The following is a 22,167-nucleotide window of genomic DNA, read 5'->3' on the forward strand; positions in this document are numbered from 1 at the left end:
AAATCACAATTGCTTCTTCTTTGGGTTCTACTTTAAGCTTAGAGCAACAACTAAAAATAGAGAATGAAAAAGTGGAGCAAAATAGCAATAGCAATAGCAGTAGACTTATATACCGCTTCATAGGCCTTTCAGGCCTCTCTAAGCGGTTTACAGAGAGTCAGCATATTGCCCCCAACAATCTGGGTCCTCATTTTACCCACCTCGGAAGGATGGAAGGCTGAGTCAACCCTGAGCCGGTGAGATTTGAACCGCTGACCTGCTGATCTAGCAGTAGCCTGCAGTGCTGCATTTAACCACTGCGCCACCTTGGCTCTAAAGACAGCAGAGCACACAAGTCTTAAAGCTGTCAAGTTTGAACACCTCTGGGTTTTTTTTTCTAAAGGGTTAGAGGTGCAAGGATCTTGTAACCTGATAGCTTTAAGACTTGCGCACTTCAATGCCAGAGTTCCTGAGCCAACATTTTGGTTGCTAAACAGGAGCGTTGTTAAGTGATACTGATATTATATAACACTTTTAATTAAGCGGGTACCTTGAATAAACATAACTTTGAGTTTCAAATAATACTGATTTCATTGTTGTCTTAGGTAACATCTGTAAAAAAAATTCAGGTGCTCAGGCATGAAAATGTGTCGCTCAAACACTATACTTTTCTGCTCACACTGAAAAAAATTTAGAGGGAACATTGCATCCAACATCCTCTTTCCCCTACCCTGGGTGATTCTGTTTAAAATTATTTGCAACAGTTCCAAAATAAAGAACAATTGCAACCCATGTTTGTCAGATTTCTGTCAACATCATTTTAGCTACTTCTCCACTGAGTTCAATACCTCAGATTTTTTAAAAAGCAACAACATAGTGATAGATGATACTTGAGATCAATTGTGTCAACTAGTGTCAGTTGCCTGTCAAAGTGATAGGAAAATCCTTTGCAGGGAATTTGGATTAATTAATGTTTGGAACAAGCCATCTTAGTTGATTGCCTACATCAGTAAAGATTCTGAAGTAAACCAAAAGCTTTCTTTAAGTCTGTCTGTGTATCTGAGACATCTCCTTATTCTGGAATCCTTACATATGTATGTGGGTTCACATGTATGGATATTTGATGCACAATAATTGGCTCCTCAATCTCCTTCATCTCAGCTGTTGGGGTTTTCTAAGACCTCAGATTTACCTAGAAAAAGTACTTCCTTTTAATTTTTTAAATAGTGGATAAGGAAAACTAAGATAACTTTGAGAAGTACACTCAGTTCTGGAAGATAATTGCTACCGCAGTGGGAACTAAATTCTACCAGTGGCCTAACAAAGAACTTAATTATGTTAAGGAATTAAGGAGATAAAATGCATACCAGTTTGCAGGAGTGGAGAAACAGGTGTGTTTGTTTGATTGCTCTGAGGATCCTCTCAGGTTATTATTTGACATTGCTTGTATAAAACTTGAAAATAAAAATCTGTTTTGCTTATTTACTCCTTCCTGAATAAGAAGAGTTTCTTGTATATGAACTATTTTTAAGTGTTCATATGAACACATGAGTTCATCTACTGGGATTCATTTCCTGAACTGTTAATATTTAAGAGTAATCTCCTGGGATTTATCTTTATTTACTGTGATCTTATTACAACAAAATGATTAGAATTTATCTTCTTGCATCAATGGATAGCTCTGAACTTCTTACTATTTGGATACTTTGAATTTGGAACATATTGTATTGTCAGCTGAGGTTCTTCTTTGTATGTTAGAGTTCAACTGTGGTATTGTTTGAAAAGGAAAATCATTTTCTTTCTTTTTTGGAAAAAAAAACTATTAGAAATTTTCATCTCCTGTGGATCATCTAAAGCAGTGGTTCCCAACCTTTTTTTGGCCATGCCCTACCTAAGCATCTCTAAAATCCAAATGCCTCCCGCCCATGACATATAATTCACACTTTACTCAAAAAGTGAACTCTACTCACAAGGAGCAAGCCTAAAAGGCCAATAACTTGGTATAAACAAAGTTCAAATTGCCCCCATTAAAAATCAAATTGCCTCCCACTGAGGTGTGGGCCCCACATTGGGAACCACTGATCTAAAGAGATATTTGCAGATCCTGGACTTCTTAGCTATGTAGAACATTTGTATAGGGATAGATTATTGGCTTTGAACATTAAATTGTCATAATGTGGTTGTCACAAATGGGCTAAACCAAGAATTGAAATAGCACTAGATTTTTGAGAGTTCGCAGGTAACTGAAAGCGTTTGTTCAGGTAACTGAACAAAATTTCAGAAATCCCTCTTCATTTTATCACACTTTGAGAAAAGCAGAATATTTTAATCTGCACCTTTTATTTCAAGTTGTCATAAAAACAAATCCCTAAAATTAACTGCTTTTGTTTCAACTATACAAATAGCAAGTTGTATTATCTTTTTAAAAAATGCTTTCAAATATATATTGAACCTGGCAACTGCCTGGACAAATCCCTGCAGTTTTCTTAGCAAGATTTTGGAAACAATTTGCCAGTTTCCTAGGGCTGAGGTACAGTGACTGGTCCAAGGTCATCCAACTAACTGACTTTGTGCTAACTAGATACTTTGTTTGTTTGTTTGTTTATATGATTAACATAACTACTCACCTCCTTTTACATGATTCTAGTTTGCTTAGAATAAAAGAATTATATTGTATTTTGAGAAATTGGGTATTGTGAATATGCCATAAATTATGAAGTTGCCTATCATTTTTTGTTCATTCAATGAGACAGGAAGATTTTAAATCTGTTATTGTTCATGGTATACAGTTCCAGGTTTTGGATAGGGGAATGAATTCAATTGTACCAATAAGCTGTCATGCTATATTAATTTGGCCAGAATTCACCCTTAAGTAAAATTCATGCGATGTAGACCATATTCCATTTAAAAAAAATATAGTTATAATGCCAATGTTCTTACTTTCTCCCAAAGTTGACAGTAGTCTCAAATCACCTCTCAGGAACAGCTTATAGTGGATGAGGTCGTTATCCTTTGAAATAGATGGAAATACGCATGTCTAGGACTTAACCTTGGTAAATCAAAGTTAATGCTGTTTAGAGCTAAATAAAGTATCTGTATTTCATACATATAGCATATAAGAATAGTTTATTCCTCAGATGTTCAAAGAGAGAGAATTTACCTCTGGGCATTTTGATTAATGATAACAGGCTGTTGCATTCATATGTAAATAAGTATAGTAGAAAAATATTTGGTTGCAAATTTAATAAAATAATTTTCATGGGGATGTCAATAAAATATAAGCATTTTCATGAATTGAAACTGATATTTATTTGACAAGCAACATAATATTTCACATCCCATTAGGTGAGTGTCATCTTCTACCGAGGACATAATTTCCTATGTCAATAATGGAAATTTTACAGAATTATTGATCATTTTTACAAGTTAGAACTTTTATTTTGTTATTAACAGGTTTGGCAAACATCGAAAAGATGACAAGATTGAGAAAATAAAAATGCAGGGAGCTGTTACTTCAGAAGAGGAGAGAATACGTATGAAACAAGAACAGGAGAGGTAGACTTTAATCTTTTATTTAACACTTAGTAGTGAATCTTTGATACTTTTAGGTGCAGTATTTTAATTCCGTTTGAATTAATTTTGGGTCAGATGACTTAAATACATGTTTTTTAGATCTCATGTAACTTAATAGGAGGAAGTAGAATTTATATCAGACATAACAATAATGACTGTATTCAGAGGATGATATAGTAACAAAGCATCTATTTATTTATTTTTCTTTAAGAAGACAAGTGGAACTATGACTGTTCCATTTGCCTTCTTAAAGAAAAAAAATAAGAAATGGATACCTCCCTACCATATCATCCTTTGAATACTCATTATTTGTTTGTACTATAGCTGATTGCGTAGACAGTTATGAAAATATAAATATTTCTGTAACATTGAAATACATTTTGAATCTTTTTTGCCCAAATCTTTGCATATTTTCATTTGTTGCAAGTCGATTTCTATACCATATTGTAATTTGCATTTTAAAAATGCTGAAAATATTGCCACTGGAGATCCCCCCCCCCCCCGTTGTCCATGTACAGTGGCTATAAATAACAAGTGTTTCTTGCTGTAATAGTTTCCTCCAGATTTTTTATTTTTATTTTGTCAGATTATTGTTCATCTGGTTATATGTAACTTTTTGCTTAGTTTTCCAATAATCAATAACTTGTCTTAATGATTTATAAACATTCTAATGTGAATAGAAAATAGCCTTTTACCCTGTACTTTCACTTCATGTGTGGATATTTTGCAGATATTTTGCAGAAGCTTAAATAGCTTGAGATTTATGAATCGATTCATGCTCTTGTGGACGTCTGTATAAAGTTGCAACAATAATATTCATTTCATACTCATAATGCACATGTTTGAACATAGGATTTACAATAACATTCTGTCACTATAAGTACAATATAAAATATAAATATAAAATATAAAAACGAAATAAAGACCACGAACCAAATCTGATGATTAACTTTATAATGCAGTTCCAAGCAAAATGGTAAAATGATATGTGTTTTATATTTTTGAAAACATATAATTGAACCCATTAAAAATCAGATACATATAAATCTTTGAAACTGATAAAGACTTTGAAACTGATAAAGAAAAAAAAAGAATCAAAATTCTTAAATCCAAGACAGCTATTTCAGTTAAAAACAGTTTCCTAGATGAGGTTGCAAAAGCACCCTGGGCTTTCCTTGGGAAAGTTCTTCTATATTTGCTCATGATATGCTTGTTAGATGATAACTTCTTAGATAGAGTTCTTTTTTCTTTCTTTTTTTTTGTTTCTCCTTGTTTTTAATGGCATAGGTCATTTAATCTCTTTACTTGCTCTTTAGATTGCTATACCTTTAACAATGAAATATACTGGGGGACCAGATTGGATATAATGAATTTACTGTGTGTTGCAAAAATGCAACAAAAATCCACAGGGTCAGAGAGTAAGTGGATGCTCCATTAAAAAATCAATCAAGGCCACAATTATATAAAATTATTCTACCCTGACTCTATCATTTTAATAGTATTTTGCTCTCGTAGTATTTTGCTCTAAGCCTTGAAAGTTTTTCATTCCCATTGATTAGAAGCCAAGCAAATTAATGTAGCTTAATTTTCTGTTGAATGAATTGAATTGAATAGAGAGACTGCTGTTTGGTTCAGAACCAGTATCTTTATTGTGAATACTACAAAAAAGCAAGAATCTCCTCCTTGATGTATAATTGCAAACCAAAGGAAATTTTCAATAAAATTGCTTAGATGTGCAAGTTTACCAAAATAAATATCATACATCCACCTTGTGAGCATAATTTACTGATATAATAATTTTGTTCATGCTAGACACATTTATATAGTATAAATATACTTTTAGACAAGTACAAAACATTTTTAAAATGTGTTTTAAAAATTGATGTTTCTATTAAGAATCAATCAAAGCCATTTGCTACTATAAATCTGTCACCGTTGAATTGGCAGTGGCTGTTACTGTTAACTGTTAAAAATTACTGTTTTATCAGTTATTATTTTGGAGAAAAAAGTCGAGAGTCAATATTAAACTCAAATACTTTTTTGCTATGAAATGGGTGTGCAGGAACTACGCTCATGCATGTAAATTTTACAGTGACTATGAGAAGCCACTTCTAAGCCATTTTAATATTAGAACGGTACAGATAGTTACAGTGACTTAATAACCATTCATTTAGTGACTGTTCACAAAAACGTGACGACTGTTTTTCAGAGTTATGATCATTGCAGCAGTCCTATACATGGTCACGTAATCAGAATTCTGGCATTTGGCAACTGGCATTTGTTTATATTAAAAAAAAAAATTATGATGATTGCAGTAGGGTCATGTGGTTGGTTACCTTTTGCAATCTTCAGACAAGATCACAAAATATAAAGGAAAAGCTACTCAAGTTGCTAGCTTAACTTTGCAGTGATTCACTTAACAACTGTGACAAGAAAGGTTGTAAAATGGGGCAAAACTCACTTAACTAGACTGCTTAGCAATTGAAATTTTGGACCCACTTGTGGTCATAAGGATGTAATATATGTAATGAAAACTATTACATATTGATACATATCCACCTGTTGGTATTTTTTTCCTCCATTATGTTGTCATAAAAATGGTTGTGATTCTTATAAAATCTACTTAAGATTGCTATCTAATCATCAATATTTTGGGGCTTGAATGCTAAAGACCTTTGGCAGTATCAAATCATAATGGCTTCCTTAAGGAAGACTTTGAAAAAGAGAGTTGAAAAGTACACGAACTTAATGTTCTAAACAATTGTTACTTTCATTTTGCACAGATAATTCCCTTAGCTGCATTTTAAGTTAAATAACTTAAAACAAAATATCTGTGTAATGTAGGTGTGTGTGTTTCGTTATTTGCCATTTGTATCTTATTTTAGAATATGTAGCATTTAGTTTCCAATAAATAGCTCCAGCAGAATATACAAGCCTGAATGCATTTTCTGCTTAAATTTTGAAGCTTCTGCATCAGTCTTTAGAAGCTAAAATACCTGTGTGTATTCACAAAATGCCAATGTGCTTTGGCATGTTTTAAAACAGCATTGCATTTTGCATTTAATAGATTTCATGTGTTGCAATCTTACTTATAGTTCCCTTTGCTGTTCACATTTCCCAAGCCAGAAGGGGGCGCTCCACACACTAGTTTTGCAGTAGACCTTTCACATTCCTTCCATAATAATGGAAGCAGAAGCTGAAATATTCCAAATGGAATGTCTAATTCACAGATTGAAAGGAATGACTGAAATAAATACTTAAAATTTTATTTATTAAGTAAGATCTTCATTTATAAGTAAATATTCAATACAAAATGCTCAATTTTATGTTTGAAAAGATATTAAAAATTATTAAGAAAATTGTACAGGTTCTACTAAACCACTTATAAAGTGGTGCTCCAAAAATAATAAAACTCTTTAACAGAAAATTGGCAGGACAAATAATGCTGAGTAATTTAAAAAAAAAATATTAAGTACAGAAATTCTTCTGAAAGTCTTATTACTGACCAATTATTTGGCCTTAAGTATGTCTTTGTGCACACAGATACACAAACAAGCATAAATTGATCTCCCATTCTCAACTGGGTTTGTGAGAGATTTATAGGAATTGAACAAGGGATTACCACCGAAAAAATATCATTGTTTATTCATGCATCACACAATGCTAGCTAATTTTTAATTTTTATGCAGAGACTTTCTGAGACCTGAAAATTATTCCAAAGGTTTATCCAGAGTAAAAAAATAAACTTTAGAGAGATTGGTTTAGATTAAGGAAATGTATGAATGCAAATGTATGAATGCAAATAAAGCCTTAATGAGACTACACTTATATCACCATATTATAAAAGAAGTCAAAGAGATACTGGAAAAAGTGCAGAAGAAAGCAACAAAAATGATTAGGGGTCTGGAAGATAAAACATATGAAGAATAGTTGCTGGTATTGGGTTTGTCTAGGCTAGTAAAAAAAAGGAATAGAGGTGATATGATAACAGTGTTCCGATATCTCAGGGGCTGGCACAGAGAAGAGGGAATCAGCCTATTTTCCAACGCACCAGAAGGCAAGACAAGAAGCAATGAACGAAAAGTAATCGAAAACAAATCCAACCAAGAACTAAGAAGAAATTTCTTAACAGTGAGAACAATTAACCAGTGGAATGGCTTGCTTTTGGAAGTGGATGCTTCATCACTGGAGGCTTTTAAGAAGAGAGTATAGGGTCTCCTGCTTGAACAGAAGGTTGGACTAGAAGATGTCCAAAGTCCCTTCAAGCAAGGGTGGATTTGATTTAAATCAAATCAATTTAAATTATGATTTAAATCACTAGTAAAAAGGCTTCATTTAACTCAACTGGATTTAAATCATAATTTTAAAAGAGGAACTGTCATCTCTGTCCCACAGCGGCTTTTCCTCTGACCTGTTGTTGACTCACCAAAAGTCCAGTGGTGAAATTCATTTATTTTTTTTACTACCGGTTCTATGTGCATAGCTTGATGGGCATGGCAGGTGAAAGAAACTGCAAAATCTCCATTTCCTCCCCACTCCTGGGAGAAGGATACTGCTAAATCTCCATTCCTCCCACTCTGGAACCAGCCAGAGGTGGTATTGGTGGGTTTTCCATACTACTCAAAATTTCCACTACCGGTTCTCCAAAACATATCAGAGCCTGCTGAATTTCACCCCTGCGATAGTCCCATTCACTTTAATGGGATGGCTGGTGATTCTGCAGTGACACAACAAAGTGAGGGACATGGCAGGCAGCAGATGAGTGGATGCCCGCTAACAGGCTCTGCCATGATGGATCTGAAATGACAGATGCTCTTTAATATTATATTTATAAGCTGTATAGAAGGTTTCACTTTAATTTTTACTGCTTGCCCTTTCTCCTCACACTTAGAGCCTGGTGGTACAGATGCATTTCTCTTCAAACAATCATACAGTTTGTAGTGTACATAGATTTGCAAAACAATGGGATAAAGGAATATTCCTGAACTTTGTTTTATGATTTGTCTCATGATTATTGTGAAATTGTGTGAATTCATCAATGCAATGCATGTTATCTCAGTTTGCAGAGTTTGGATTTATTGAATGAGTTTATCAAAAATGTAAATATTGGAGAATATACAGCCTCATGCTACATAACTATGCTCCATTTCATGCTGAATAAATTAAATTATTAATGTATCTTAAATAGAAAACTATCTTTAGATAGATTTTTAATGCAAATTTAAAATTATTTTAATCAAATTTATTAAAATAAATTTGATGAAAATAAAAAAGTCCAATTTAAATAAAAATTTGTTTTTTTTAAAAAAAAATATTGATTTCTATTCACCCTGATTCAAGCTCTTTGTTGATAGACAATATTGTCTGTCAATCTAGGCCAATCGTGTTGGTCTGTCTGTCTACCTCTGCATATGCTAATACCTATGTATATGCTATTACCTAAGTAGCAGCAGTAATAGCCAAAAAACTATTGCAAACTAAGACTTAAACAGGCTTAGAAATACATGGCCTATATGCTAGATTGGGAAGTGAAAAGAACATCCTAGAAGGAAGCAAGTGCTGCTAAGAAAGTTTGTAGGAATCATCCTCAAGATCTGGGAAACTTAATGAGATATAGACAGATGCAAACATTTAGGTAATTTGTTCTAAGGATTTGATAATATTCTGCATAGTACTGCCTGTTCTCCTGTGACTGGAAATCCCTGCATTTCTTAGTAGTAATGCAATTATTCTTCCTATTTCTTTAGTTCCATTCAAATTCCAATATTTTTTTTCTTTAGCAAAGTATAATGAATAGAAATGTTACAACAAGAATAGAAGTCTTGTGTTTCTTTTCTACATCATGCATCATCCATTTTAATTAGAGGAAAGGGTAGTGAGTATAGTGACAAGAGTGTGGAATTAAAATCATTAATTGATGTCAAGCTGAAGAGAGGCTGCTAACATGAATTTAGTGACAGCAGGAAGGAAATTAACCTTATTACTTTATTTAGAGCATCCGTTTATTTAATATTTTGTCTATGTAAATGCAAAGTGTTTTATTTATGACAATGGCAAAGGACAAATAATTCATTAAACTGTGAATATTTATTACTTCAAAGCAGTGAATCTTAGAAATTATACATTTTGAAAACATACATTAAAGTTGGGAGATACATAACTTAGTGGGCTTAGATTACACACGCATGCGCACAAACTTGCATACACACCAATGATAAGGGTTAACGCTGATCCAGTTTGTTTTTAGTTGCTTTATACATGAAGGAAACTACCTGGTGTGTGTGTGTGTGTGTGTGTATCTCAAATGACTCTTCCATTCATTATAACGTGGATAGTAACAAATAGCTAGCTAACACCTCTCTTCTAGTTTTATGTATAGAAGTAAAAGAGAAGACTGATTATGTTCATTTTGTCAATGAAAATTGAAGAAAACAAATAATTAATGCAAGGAATACAAGTTCTTAAAAAGACAATAGTACCACTTTTTAGATAGTTGCTGAGCCAAGAGGTCATGATAAAAGAATAGAATACTATACATCAACAAAGGCCATCTGGAACTATTAAAGCGTCAAATAGAATCACAGCATCAACAACAAGACACTTTGTGTATTTGTAGAATTTCCAAGGAATTGGAGTTCATTTGGGGATTTTTCAGTCTGGGAAATCTGCATTTAATTTCTGTGAAGCACAATATTTGCATAGTTCTTATGGTCTAGATTAGATTTGATAGTAGAAGGAAGTCTACTGTAATTCTTAAACTTCTGAATTTTAAAGGATAAAGTTTGCAGATTCATTCAATAAACATTAAGTAAAAAATGTATGCCAAAGTATGACCAAACATCTTGACCAGAACTGAGAAAAATTAGAGTTACTACCTAGAATTTCAGATCTCATGGGAAATAAAAAGAGATACAGTTCATTTGTACGAACTGGTTACAACAGTTCATTTAGTGACTGTTCAGAGTTACAACAGCACTGAAAAAGTGACTTATGACCACTTTTTATACTTAAGGCATCTTCATGGTCATGTGATCAAAATTTAGATGCTTGGCAACTGATTCCTATTTAGAGTCCAGGGGTCATATAATCATCTTTTGCAACCTTCCGCTAAGCAAAATCAGTGGGGAAACCAGACAACTATGTCACTAACTTAACAAGTGGAATCATTCATTTAACAACTATAGCAAGAAAGGTGCTAAAATGGGACAAAACACACTTAACAAATGTCTCACATGGCAAGAGAAATTTTGGACTCAATTGTGGTTGTAAATTAAGGGCTTCTTGTATATTATTTTTTTCAAATAATTACGTTATTCCATTACTTTGCTCATAATACATTTTAAAAACCTAGCAAGTTTATGAAATAGAATTATGTAAATTAAAAGTATGAAATGGATTCAACTGTTTGAAACCCATACATATGTCTAATGTTAATCACAGCCAGGTCTTTTAGGCTGTCAACTCAGACCATAATTTGGAGAGTAGATTAGTAGCCTGACAAGGAATCTATCTGGTACTTTTTGGGAGACACAGATTTGTACTGAGACAATGCTTTGTAGATGCAAAAATGAAATGGAGTCAAAAAGGAATGGTAAAGGATTTAAGGAAAAATGCTGTAGTACCAGGGATTATGAAATTTAATTAAATTTAATGATTTATAATTTAATGATAGTCTGGCTAGTAACCAAGAATGATAAGAAGGAGCAGGTTGTATTGAACAATTTGACCTGTCTTGAAATAGGGTAAAAATGGACATCCACCAACATAAATAGACATTTTTGGTGAACCAAAAGGAGTATCTAGTTGCCTTTTCTTTGGTGATATGTTTACTTACCAATTAAGAATTAATTCTATACAAGTCAGAAAGGAGCCAAATTTGAGAATCCTTCTGATCACATATGGAGAAATTACTATAAATATCAGCTCTTCTAAGTAGCTTGATTTATATAAATCAATTTCTTTTTTCTTACAAGAAAATAATTGTAACACATGATTACGCTTATAGTAGATTAATATTTTGGAAGGAATTAAAACAAAGATGTTTTGATTTCCCAAACCATTTGGAAGAGAACTTTTAAGCACATTACACTATAAAAAGTCATTTTTATACAATTTAGGTAGACAAATATGTGCAGATTATAAGTTTAACATTTGGCTAAAGCTGCTACATTTAACATATTCTACAAAGTTTTATATTAGTATAATATTATAGTGAGATAATCTTAACTTTACATTCCATAAACAGACATAGAGCCACTCAACATTGGTCCTTCCAGGACTTTTATTGTTGTATTTTTATCATATCTCTCTGGGCAAGAATCTTCTTATTTCTTGCAATTTAATCTTGTATCTGAAATGATGATTTTTTGTCCTACCTGACTGTTTTTCTCATATAAAATATAGATAGCTGGTTAGTTTTGCCCTGTTTGTATGAATGATATCCTTATGCATGTAGAGCTAAACTGAGCAATCTATAAGAATGTTTGCATGATAAGAATGCAGTGTTAATACTTTTTGTGATATCCAATGTGTAATATTTATGTGTATTTGCAGGCATTCTGTTGAAAATTTTCCATATAAATCAGATCAATTCAATCCTTCTGAATTCCTTTTAAAAAAACAACGTACAATAGGGCAACTGAAAGATGGAAACAAATTGAATGGATAAAGAGCAGAATTAGGATAAATATAAGATAAAGCCATAACCATAATCTTTTCATAAAATGATTGTGGCAACCATAGAGATACAGTGTGATATAGTGTGGAATACATAACGATGTAAACAGAAATGATTAACAATTACCATGTGAAATGGTCTCAAAGCTCTTATAACATTATGATTCATGTCCACATAGCATGGGAGAAATATTCAAGGGTTCTTGCGCTGAAGCAATCTAAGTTTTTTAAAAAAAATATTGCATTCAGTAATCCAATGGTTTGCTCAGTGCATAATTAGACAAAGTAATATCAATATAGCTATATGCAAATCTGTGTAACTGGCAAATCATCCATCATGTCTATTACCATATTTTTCGGAGTATAAGATGCACCAGAGTATAAGACATACCAAGATTTTGAAGAGGCAAATTTAAAAAAAAAGTTTTTGCACTCTGCAGACCTCCCCAAAACAGCCCATTTTTTGTCAAAAAAGTGGGGGGCATGCATAGCCTTTAGGAGGTTTATAGAGTGCTCCTGACGGCTGGGGGGCAAAAAGGAGTAAAAAGGGCCATTTTTCATTCATATTTGCCCTTCCCAACCACCAGGAGCACTCTGGACGCCTCCTAAATGCTATGCACAGCCATTTTTGCAAAGGGGGCGGCATTTTGTGAGGCCAAAAATGCTGTATTTGGTATATAAGACACACTCAGATTTTCATCTACTTTTTTGAGGGAAAAAGATGTGTCTTATGCTCCAAAAATATGGTATTTTAATTTTTTTAATAATTTTTAAGTAATAAGGAACTGCACTGCAAAAAACCCATGCATATCAGTACTTAAGTATTTAGATCTTCAAGCTATTTTTTTTATCAATTTAAATTTTAGTTACCCATGAATTATAATTGTTTTCTCACCCTATTTTCAAACTTATTTCTCATTTCCAGAATACAAGCCAAGACCCGAGAGTTTCGTGAAAGACAAGCCCGGGAACGAGATTATGTTGAGATCCATGATTTAAACAGGAGTTATACATGTGATTCTGAATCAATGTATGCTGGAATTCCTTCATATTCCTCCATCAGTAGCAGCACAATTAGCAGTAGACCACAGAGCCCAGGGGAAGCATCATCAATAGAAGCATTATATGCCCAAGTAAAGAAAGGACGTAATTCAAAGTCTTCACCTGTAGACAGGTAGGCACCAAATCAGACTTCAGTCAATATTCTGCTTCTAATGTCTGGTTTGTAAATTTTCATTATTATTCTTGGCTGTGGGAGGTGACTGTTTGTCAGCTGTGAAGCCAGAACTACATTTTATTAATGGATTTTTAAAAGCCTTTATAGGGAAAGATATTGAATTTACACAAATCAAGTCATAATGGAATGAGCAGTATGATCTTTTCAGTTGATTTTAACACAGCTCATTATCTTCTGGAAATGCTTTTAGATTCAAATTGCACTGTTTAGCATAATTCAGGTTAAAGTCGCATTTGGCTAGGCCTCTGCTGCTTCAGCACCAGACATCCTAGAAATACAGAGGTGTTTATGAGCATTTTTGTCATTGATTTTCTGGAAAGTGTTAAAATCTGTAGTGGTTCCAGAAATTGTTAGGCTCTTCTTTGGTCATCAAAACTGGGAATCAACAGACTCAAATTAAGAATTATTGTCAGCCCTTTGGCTGCTTTACCCATTTTAAATTGAAACTTGAGTCAAACATTAGTCTTAGAACACACACTACCCAGCTTAATATGTTGGTCTTTTAAACTCTAATAATGCACTGCTGACTGGCAATCTTCTCTGATTTAATTTGATGCAAGTTTTTAGATTGCTTGCACTAGTAACAAAACACAAATTCTGGAGATAATACTTCTATCTTGGCTAATAAAATATTAAAGTGAAATGTTAAGATGACAAATTCCTAAAAGGTCTGTCTTGACAGCTATCTGTTGTTAAAAAAATCCTGTTATTATTTCTAGTGTCAGACACATTATGCTTATACAAGTTGCAATTGCTTTCATCTTCTGCTTAAGGCTAATTGATCACATTTGATCACTACTGAGCATTTGGTTTGATCCAGTATGGTTTTAATTACACCATTCCTTTAAAAAAATTCATAATATGATTGTGGTATATCTAAGAAATAAGGAACAGAGAATAAACCTTTCTCAGAATTTTCAATGTTGGAATTGAAGCTTATGAATCAGGACAGCACCTATAATTGGAAAAAGGATAATCTAGGATAAATTGAAAAAAAATGAGCGCAGAAAATCAGTGGAAAAAATAAGAAAAATTAAGGAGATAGAGAATCTGCTATTGTAGCTTTGAAGGAAATTAAAAGCCAATTATCATCTGCAATGCTAGTGGTTGTCCACCCTGTGTAATTGAGAGGGGGGAAAAATCTATGCCCTTAGTTCTAAATTCAGCCCTAGATCTCCAGTAAAAGATTAACAGTGGTAGGAAAATGTCTGACACTTTGAATAACTGCTTTTATTGATAGAGGTATATGAGCCAGTGGCCTGGTGACATAAAATGGATTTATATTATTATGAGATTATGACAAACTGCTCATTTTGCTCAGTATCTATTCTTATAAGGGGAAATGGCATTATTTCTTGATAATGTGTTAGAATATCATTCCAAATATTCTGTAGCCCAAATCAGTGGGAAATAATATTCTCCAAAATCCAAACTTGTATTCAGGCTTTCATGGTCAACATTGTTTTGCTTTCTATGCCTGTTATTCTTGATGTAAAGAGGCATAAATGCACCACTCACTAAGAAGGAGATTATAATTTTTAATGTAGAGTTCAGTATGCTAGAGATATGTGTGTAACTTCATGGTGTTAATCACATTTGGACCAAAGATGGCTTTCAAGATTTTCATCTCAAGAAAACAAAGAAGAATTCTATGCAAAATACAGGCTGCTACAACAAAATCTGTTACACCTTTCCAGATTTCCAACTGTTGTACCCATGTGAGTGACAACCAAGTTTTAGTTTATTATTATGTATGCATTGCATCATTTCAGTAGTGGTTCTAAAAATTCAGAAGATCTCTTATGATACATTTGGGAAGGTGTCCCCATATGATTTGTTGTTGTTGTTTTTCTTTTTAGGGTACAGTGAATTATATTCTCTTGGCATATTTTATTTCCTAATTGTTATCCATGTCTCATGGATTTTACAAGGCAGGTTTAATGAAAATTCATATATACGGTATGTGTGTTTGTGTGTGTGTGTGTGTGTGTGTGTGTGTATCAGTATTAGTACTGATAAATAAATAAAGGGAGACTAGTATAGATCTATTTCAAGCTATTTAGCTCTCATCAGCTAGCCATACCCTTACTGGGAATCGAACCTGTGCTGTATTGCATCTTAGGCTAGCTGATAAGAGCTAAATAGCTTGAAATAGATCTATACTAGTCTCCTTTTATTTATTTATCAGCACAAATACAACAAATGTAACAAAAAGGCAACAGTAAGAATATTGGGTTTCTGTCTGGATGGTCTCTTGTGACGAGCCGAAGGACAGAGAATGGAAGTAGTGACCTTCCTCCCATATTTGGGCATACCAGGGGTTGTAAATCTAAGTGTGTGTGTGTGTGTGTGTGTGTGTGTGTGTGTATTTTCTGAGGTTTTCGCTGGTGTTAGTATGTAGGTCTTTGGTTATTCAGGTTTTCCCCCGCGTAAAATTGGAAGTGTCTTGGCGACTTTTCGACAAAGTCTCATTCATCATCTTCAAGCTTCATGCTTCCAGGAGCAATGTGAGATCTTGGCTGTTTCTTCCTTTTAACTGCCAATGGGGGTTTGAGCTGATTGGGTGGAGCTTGTCTGTGTTCTGATTGGGTGGAGGTGTGTTCTGATTGGTTGGGGGGTTGTGTTTCATGTAAGGATAGGAGGGGTTTAAAGTCGCTAATGGTGCAGTTGTGGTCTGGCTTCTGGTCCTTGGTCATGCCTCATCATCAGTGTGGGTTTTTGTCTGCTTTCTTTGTGGATGTTTGGTGGTGACATCCTGTGTGGCTCTTGTGAGTGTGGGCCTGGTGTCATTCCTCATGTTAGGGACTCGTTTATCAATAAGGGCAGGCTTCCAAATGCCTGGCAGGAGTGAGGTATCGTTCCGCCTGTTCATGCTGTGTGGGCGTTTTTCTATCTCGATGGCTTCTCTGATTATCAAATCCCCACTGGCAGTTAAAAAGAAGAAACAGCCGAGATCTCACATTGCTCCTGGAAGCACGAAGCCTGAAGGTGACGAATGAGACTTTGTCGGAACATTGGCAAGACACTTCCAATTTTACACGGGAGAAAACCCGAATAACCAAAGACAGACAGACAGACAGACATATAAAATAATGGTGGCTAAGACGCTGAGCTTGTGGATAAGAAAGGTCGGCAGTTCCCTGGTTCAAATCCCTAGTGGTCTCATTATTTGTTCCAACCTAGCAGTTCGAAAGCACGTAAAAATGCAAGTAGAAAAATAGGAAACACCTTTGGTGGGAAGGAAACATCATTCTGTGTACCTTCAGCATTTAGTCATGCCGGCCACAGAAACGTCTTTGGACAGCGCTGGATCTTCGCACATATATGTGAGGGGAACCTTCACCTTTACTTACACACACACACACACACACACACACACACACACAAACCCACAAACACACACACACACACACACACACACACACACACACACAAACACTTATATATATAATCTCCAAACTAAATTAATCACAGTTCAGGCCCACAGAAATCAAAGGGAAAGTTAATCATATAATAAAGAGAAATTTTATTGGACCATTTATTAAAATTACTTAGATTTATTGGCTGACTCCAGTCATTTCCTGTAAGTTGTACCAAAACATCACTACACAGTATTTGAGAAATTAATAATAATTATATTATATAGCCTCAAAGTATGGGGAGGGGTGTATCTTTTTTCCAAATTATGATTCTCTGCCATTGTTTATAAACAAAAAAATTAGCTTCAGGTTCAACACTAGTTGGGTAGATCCATATAGAAAGCCATATGAGTGGATAGTAGATACATAACTATGTTTTTCTCTAATGGTTACTTGTATCTTCCTTTCAGATGTTGCAGAGAAAGGAAAAGGGGAATGGGAAAAGGAAAAGAGAAAGCTGGATGGAATGTTTAATTGTTTTTTTTCCTTTGGTCATACCAAATAATTTCTTAACAGTTGCATTCCTGTAGCAAATGTTTTTAGCCAAGCTAAAAAATATGTTGTTTGTATCTTTTACATCAAATGAAAGAAAATGCAGCCAATGGCTATGTGGGTCTGGTTTCATATTTTTTTATTTTATTATTTTAGATGACAGTAATATTACATAAACATGTAATGTACATATACCAACGTGTGTGTATGTGTGTGTTGTGTAAAATCTACTATATAGAGATAATTCCATGAAATGACAGCTGCTAATGGACATTTACAGGCTGTTGCTATGACATCACTTCCCACCAAAGGGTGTGCATTGTCTTCAAAAGGAATTGAAAGGAAAGGGGCATTGTGCTGCTTAAAACTTAATAGCTTCAAAATAGTAGGCTACAATCCCACAACTTGGTCTGGACACTATAATGGAAAAGTAAATACCATAATCATATGTTTTTTTTGCATTCACTATGGCATTGAAAAGATATCCGTCAGGGGGAAAAAACATCTTTGTGAAATGGTTCTTCTTCCATTAAAAGTAAATCAAGTTGTATTTCACAAAACTCAATTGAAAAAAATAATAATTGTGAAGTAGGATAGAGAGGGGAGAAAATCATTCTTGTTTATTTTTAATGCACATATGATATTGACTGACATAAAAAGTGACAGGTTAATTTTGTACTAATTTTTATTTGTAGTTTTATACAACTTCTGAGAGGAATATGACTGTACAATTTAGAAAGATGCAAGGAAAAAGTATGCATTTTTTTTCTGAAATGTTTTTATGAAAAGGGATTTTTACAATACAAAATAATATTTTATGAATATACGATTACATCATTTGAAGTTTCATTCATATCATATTTTTAATGTCTAAGAGTAATTCATTTCATATAGGTTTTTTTCAAACATACCTTAGGCTGAAAGATATGAAATAATACTCAAGATAACACTTCCTGCAGGTGCTAAAAAAGAAATTAATTTCCCCCAGAAACAGAGAGAGAGGTTTGACATTTAGAAGCATAGAGTTAGAAGGAATCATTTAGACCAATCAGTCCAATCCTAGTTCAGTTCAGAAAGTCAAAGTAAATCATAAAGCTGTGGATTTGTTAACTTATATTCTGCACCATGCTAATGCATAGATTGCCAAATGAGCTGAGTGGATATTCTTCAGTAAATTCCTGCAAAAAGTGTTAACAGGACAAGTAGTTTTCTCTCGGGATAATTAACATAAAAGTTTTATCAGTTAGTTGATGTTATCTTTTTGCTTCAGACCTTTGAGAGTACACAAAATTGTCTGCTACATTGTCCTACCTGTCAATGACTACTTCAGCTTCAACCGCAATAATACACGGGCAAACAATAGACACCAACTCAAGGCAAACTGCACCAAACTCGGTTGCAGAAAATATGACTTCAGCAACAGAGTGGTCAATGCCTGGATGCACTACCCAACTCTGTTGTTACATCCTCAAACCTCCACATCTTCAACCTTAAACTTTCTACCGTGGACCTCACCTCTTTCCTAAGAGGTTTGTAAGGGGGTGTGCATAAGCACACCAGCGTGCCTATCGTCCCTGTCCTATTGTCCCCATTTATTCGTACCCATTTCCTGTGTTCATGTCCATGTTTATACAAGTTTGACCAACTAACTAACTAAATGAATAGATCACAAATGCAGTTCAAAGACAGCTGATCCTCCAACTCTCTTTTAATATTTTAAACAATAATTGAGACAAGCTCTCTGAATCAATCCACATTCTTTCCTTTAAAAACAATGCTTGATTTGGATGATGATACAAGCATAGTTAACATGTATAAATGTAAGAACGTGGAAATCCATACAATTGTCTCTGTTACCTGATTTCACAGCACTGTCGTCGTTCTTCCAGCAAGTTTATTATTCTCATCATTTGAACTTTAAACATTGGATGCCAAGAGAAGCTCTTGTACTTGGATTTAATGTAATGTGTAAAAATGAGGTTTTTCTGGTCTTGAGGAAAGCAAAGAATATATAGCAGTTGATTAGAAAAAGTTTTATTGTAAATACAACTAGTCACATGCATCAGCCTTCCATTTCCTTGAAGAAATTAGAATTTTCAGTTGATTTAAAACTTATTCCATATGCACTTTAGTGCTTTTATATATTATTTTTTTCCTGCTGCATGCATCATGCACCAATAACCCCCCGATCTATTTCCTGTATAGATTGATAAGACCTGCTTGCTATTCCATAAACTCAATGTAAGGAGAACAACTAGTACCTCTAACTTTAATGGTCTTAGGTTACTACCTACTCTTCTGCCAATATAGATGCAATAAAAATACACTTTTAATATAAATTCATGAGGATTTATGCAGAGCCCCTATTGGTATATTTGCTTTAACCTTATTCATTGTTCAGGTTATGATTTTTGAGGTGCTGGGAAAAGAAATCATAAAAAGTTTCATCTAAATGATTTTGAGTCTCTATAACATAACTAAGAGCTGATGTGACAGCAAAATCTTCACTAACAGCATTTTCAAATGTGCCCTTTATTATTATTATTATTATTTGGAGTTTTTTGGTTCCTTTTATGTTTTAACGGGGTTCATTTTATAATTGAAGACAGACAACTGTTGGCTTGTTTTTAATTTTTTAAGCCTAGTTCTTTAAGACATATTGTAAATGGGAAAATGTATGAAGAGATAAGAGAGGAATGGTCTTCCAGGAGCAGGTTTCAAAACAGGAAAAGAATTGGGGCAGGGGGGGCTCACATGAAGGCTAGCCTACAAATGGAATAACGGGAAGTCATTTAACAATCATCCTTTGTTTCAAGCTAACAATCACTTAATTCAGTTTACAAATTCAAGTGTATCAGCTATCAGCAGTTCTGTAAAATACAATTTGTTTTAAAGAAGTGAGTCAGAATTGGTCACTCTTAGTGGACGCGGTGCTGTGGTTGGTATGCAGACAAGGAAAAGCCAGGAATGTAGAAGAAAGCAGCTCTTCTTTTTTCTCAGATTAAGAATGCAGATTTTTTAAAAAAAATCTGAAACTCAAGATCTGGGTGCAAAGGGGTAGATATTTGCATTTGAATTTATTTCGATGTGAATTCAAAAGTATGTGAATCAGGGGTAGATTCCGGCAGTCACTACTGCAGGTTTGCGCGTGCATGCGCTGTACAATAAATATTGTTCTGCACATGCGCAGAAGCAAAAAAGCAAGAGAATTGGTTTGGGGATGTGGCAGGCAGCGATCCAGGCCACCAAACTACTACCAGTTCAGCTGAACCAGTCCAAACTGGTAGGAACCCACCACAGCTGTGAATGTAGAAAGGGCACAGAAAAGAATATAGATACATGCTATTTGAGAATGTTCATGAAAACTGGAGATTTTTGTCAATATTTGACTCTATCTTCTAGGAAGCCAGTTTCTGTAGAAAGTTCAGTTTTTATTCCTGTAGGTTTATACCAACTCAGGTTGGAGAGGAGTACATAATTTCTATGTTTATATTTTTATGTTTGGCTATTTTGTTCTGTGATACTAAGTAATTCCAATTTAAAATAACCCCCAAATCATATGAGCAGAAAGCAGTATGGTTTACTCAAAGTTCATGTTAGTTTTGCAAACAATTCACCTTTCAGTCTAGATATTAGGAGAGTTATGATGTTAGATGTTATGAGATTCTTTGCTTATTCACTTTTCTCTTATTAAATTAAATATATACAAGTAGTTCTCAACTTACAATCACAATCGAGTCCAAAATTTCTGTTGCTAAGTGAGACAATTGTTAAGTGAATTTTGCCCCATTTTTGCTGTCACAATTGCTGACTTATTTTACTGTCACAATTGTTAAATTAATCAGTTAACTTAATAATATGATTGTAAAATGGATCTGGCTCCCCATTTGCTTGTCAGAATGTCTCAAAAGGTTCTCAAAAACATGACACAAAGTCATAAATATGACCCAGTTGCTAAGTGTCTGGATTTTTTGCCAAGTGTCACAATTTTGATCATGTGACCTTGGGTATGCTGCGACTGTTGTAAGTGTGAAAAATAATCATACGCCACTTTTTTTTCAGTAAGTTCAGTAAGCCATTGTAAGTTCAGGTTTGCCACTAAACAAAAAATTGTAAGTTGAGGACCACCTGTACATTAAATTTTCTGAGTCATACAGTGTTTGTTGCATTGAAAATAAAATATTTTATTTGTATCTGAAACGATACAAAAAGGACAGAATTTTCTTTTTTCATTGGTTTTTCAAGTCATTGTTAGAGATAAAGCTTATGCTAATTTATACATCTATAAGATGTATACATCTATTTCTGTCTCTGTGATTTCCCTTATAGATGTAGGTTTGTAAAAGCCACATGTGCTGCCACCTTGGCAAATGGGAGAAAGAGTATATTTCAGAATTATTTCACTTCCCCACCCTCCCCCCAAATATTCTGTTTTCTGACATATTTTACAATTCACTCAGATACCACCTAATCCAGAGACCTTTCCATTTGAATAAATCGCAAGTATGGATCTGAGCTATTCAGGCAGATGTATTTACATCTACATCCGCTACATGAACACCTGCAGATGTAATGGGAGGTCACCCAGAAAAGTACATGTGAAGGAAGCTGAAAAATATAAACATATGCCACCATTCTTGAAACAGATGAATGCTTGTCAAAAATGAGATCAGTGCATTTAAGTTGTGTTAATTGGGTAGACGTGATTTAAATCAGAAAGGCTTATTCATGTTTCATCAATAATCATTCTTCTTAATATTTCATCAAAACTGGCTGATTTGCAGACAACCT

General features: G+C 34.1%; 1 protein-coding gene across 3 annotated transcripts in view; it reads left to right on the plus strand.

Moving 5' to 3' along the window:
- Window positions 1-22,167, plus strand: part of PARD3 (par-3 family cell polarity regulator) — a 602,045-nt gene that overhangs the window by 464,888 nt on the left and 114,990 nt on the right. For 2 of the 3 annotated variants that reach the window (XM_087712540.1, XM_087712538.1), the window contains 2 exons: window positions 3,433-3,534; window positions 13,154-13,402. In XM_087712540.1, coding sequence (XP_087568666.1) covers window positions 3,433-3,534; window positions 13,154-13,402 — 351 coding nt within the window. The remainder of the gene's footprint in view (window positions 1-3,432; window positions 3,535-13,153; window positions 13,403-22,167) is intronic. The other variant, XM_087712541.1, reaches the window with a different exon arrangement.

Source organism: Thamnophis sirtalis, unplaced genomic scaffold, assembly GCF_051295495.1.
Source record: "Thamnophis sirtalis isolate CommonGarterSnake01/CBP01778 unplaced genomic scaffold, rThaSir2_p1.2 scaffold_4, whole genome shotgun sequence".
Classification (NCBI taxonomy): domain Eukaryota; kingdom Metazoa; phylum Chordata; class Lepidosauria; order Squamata; family Natricidae; genus Thamnophis; species Thamnophis sirtalis.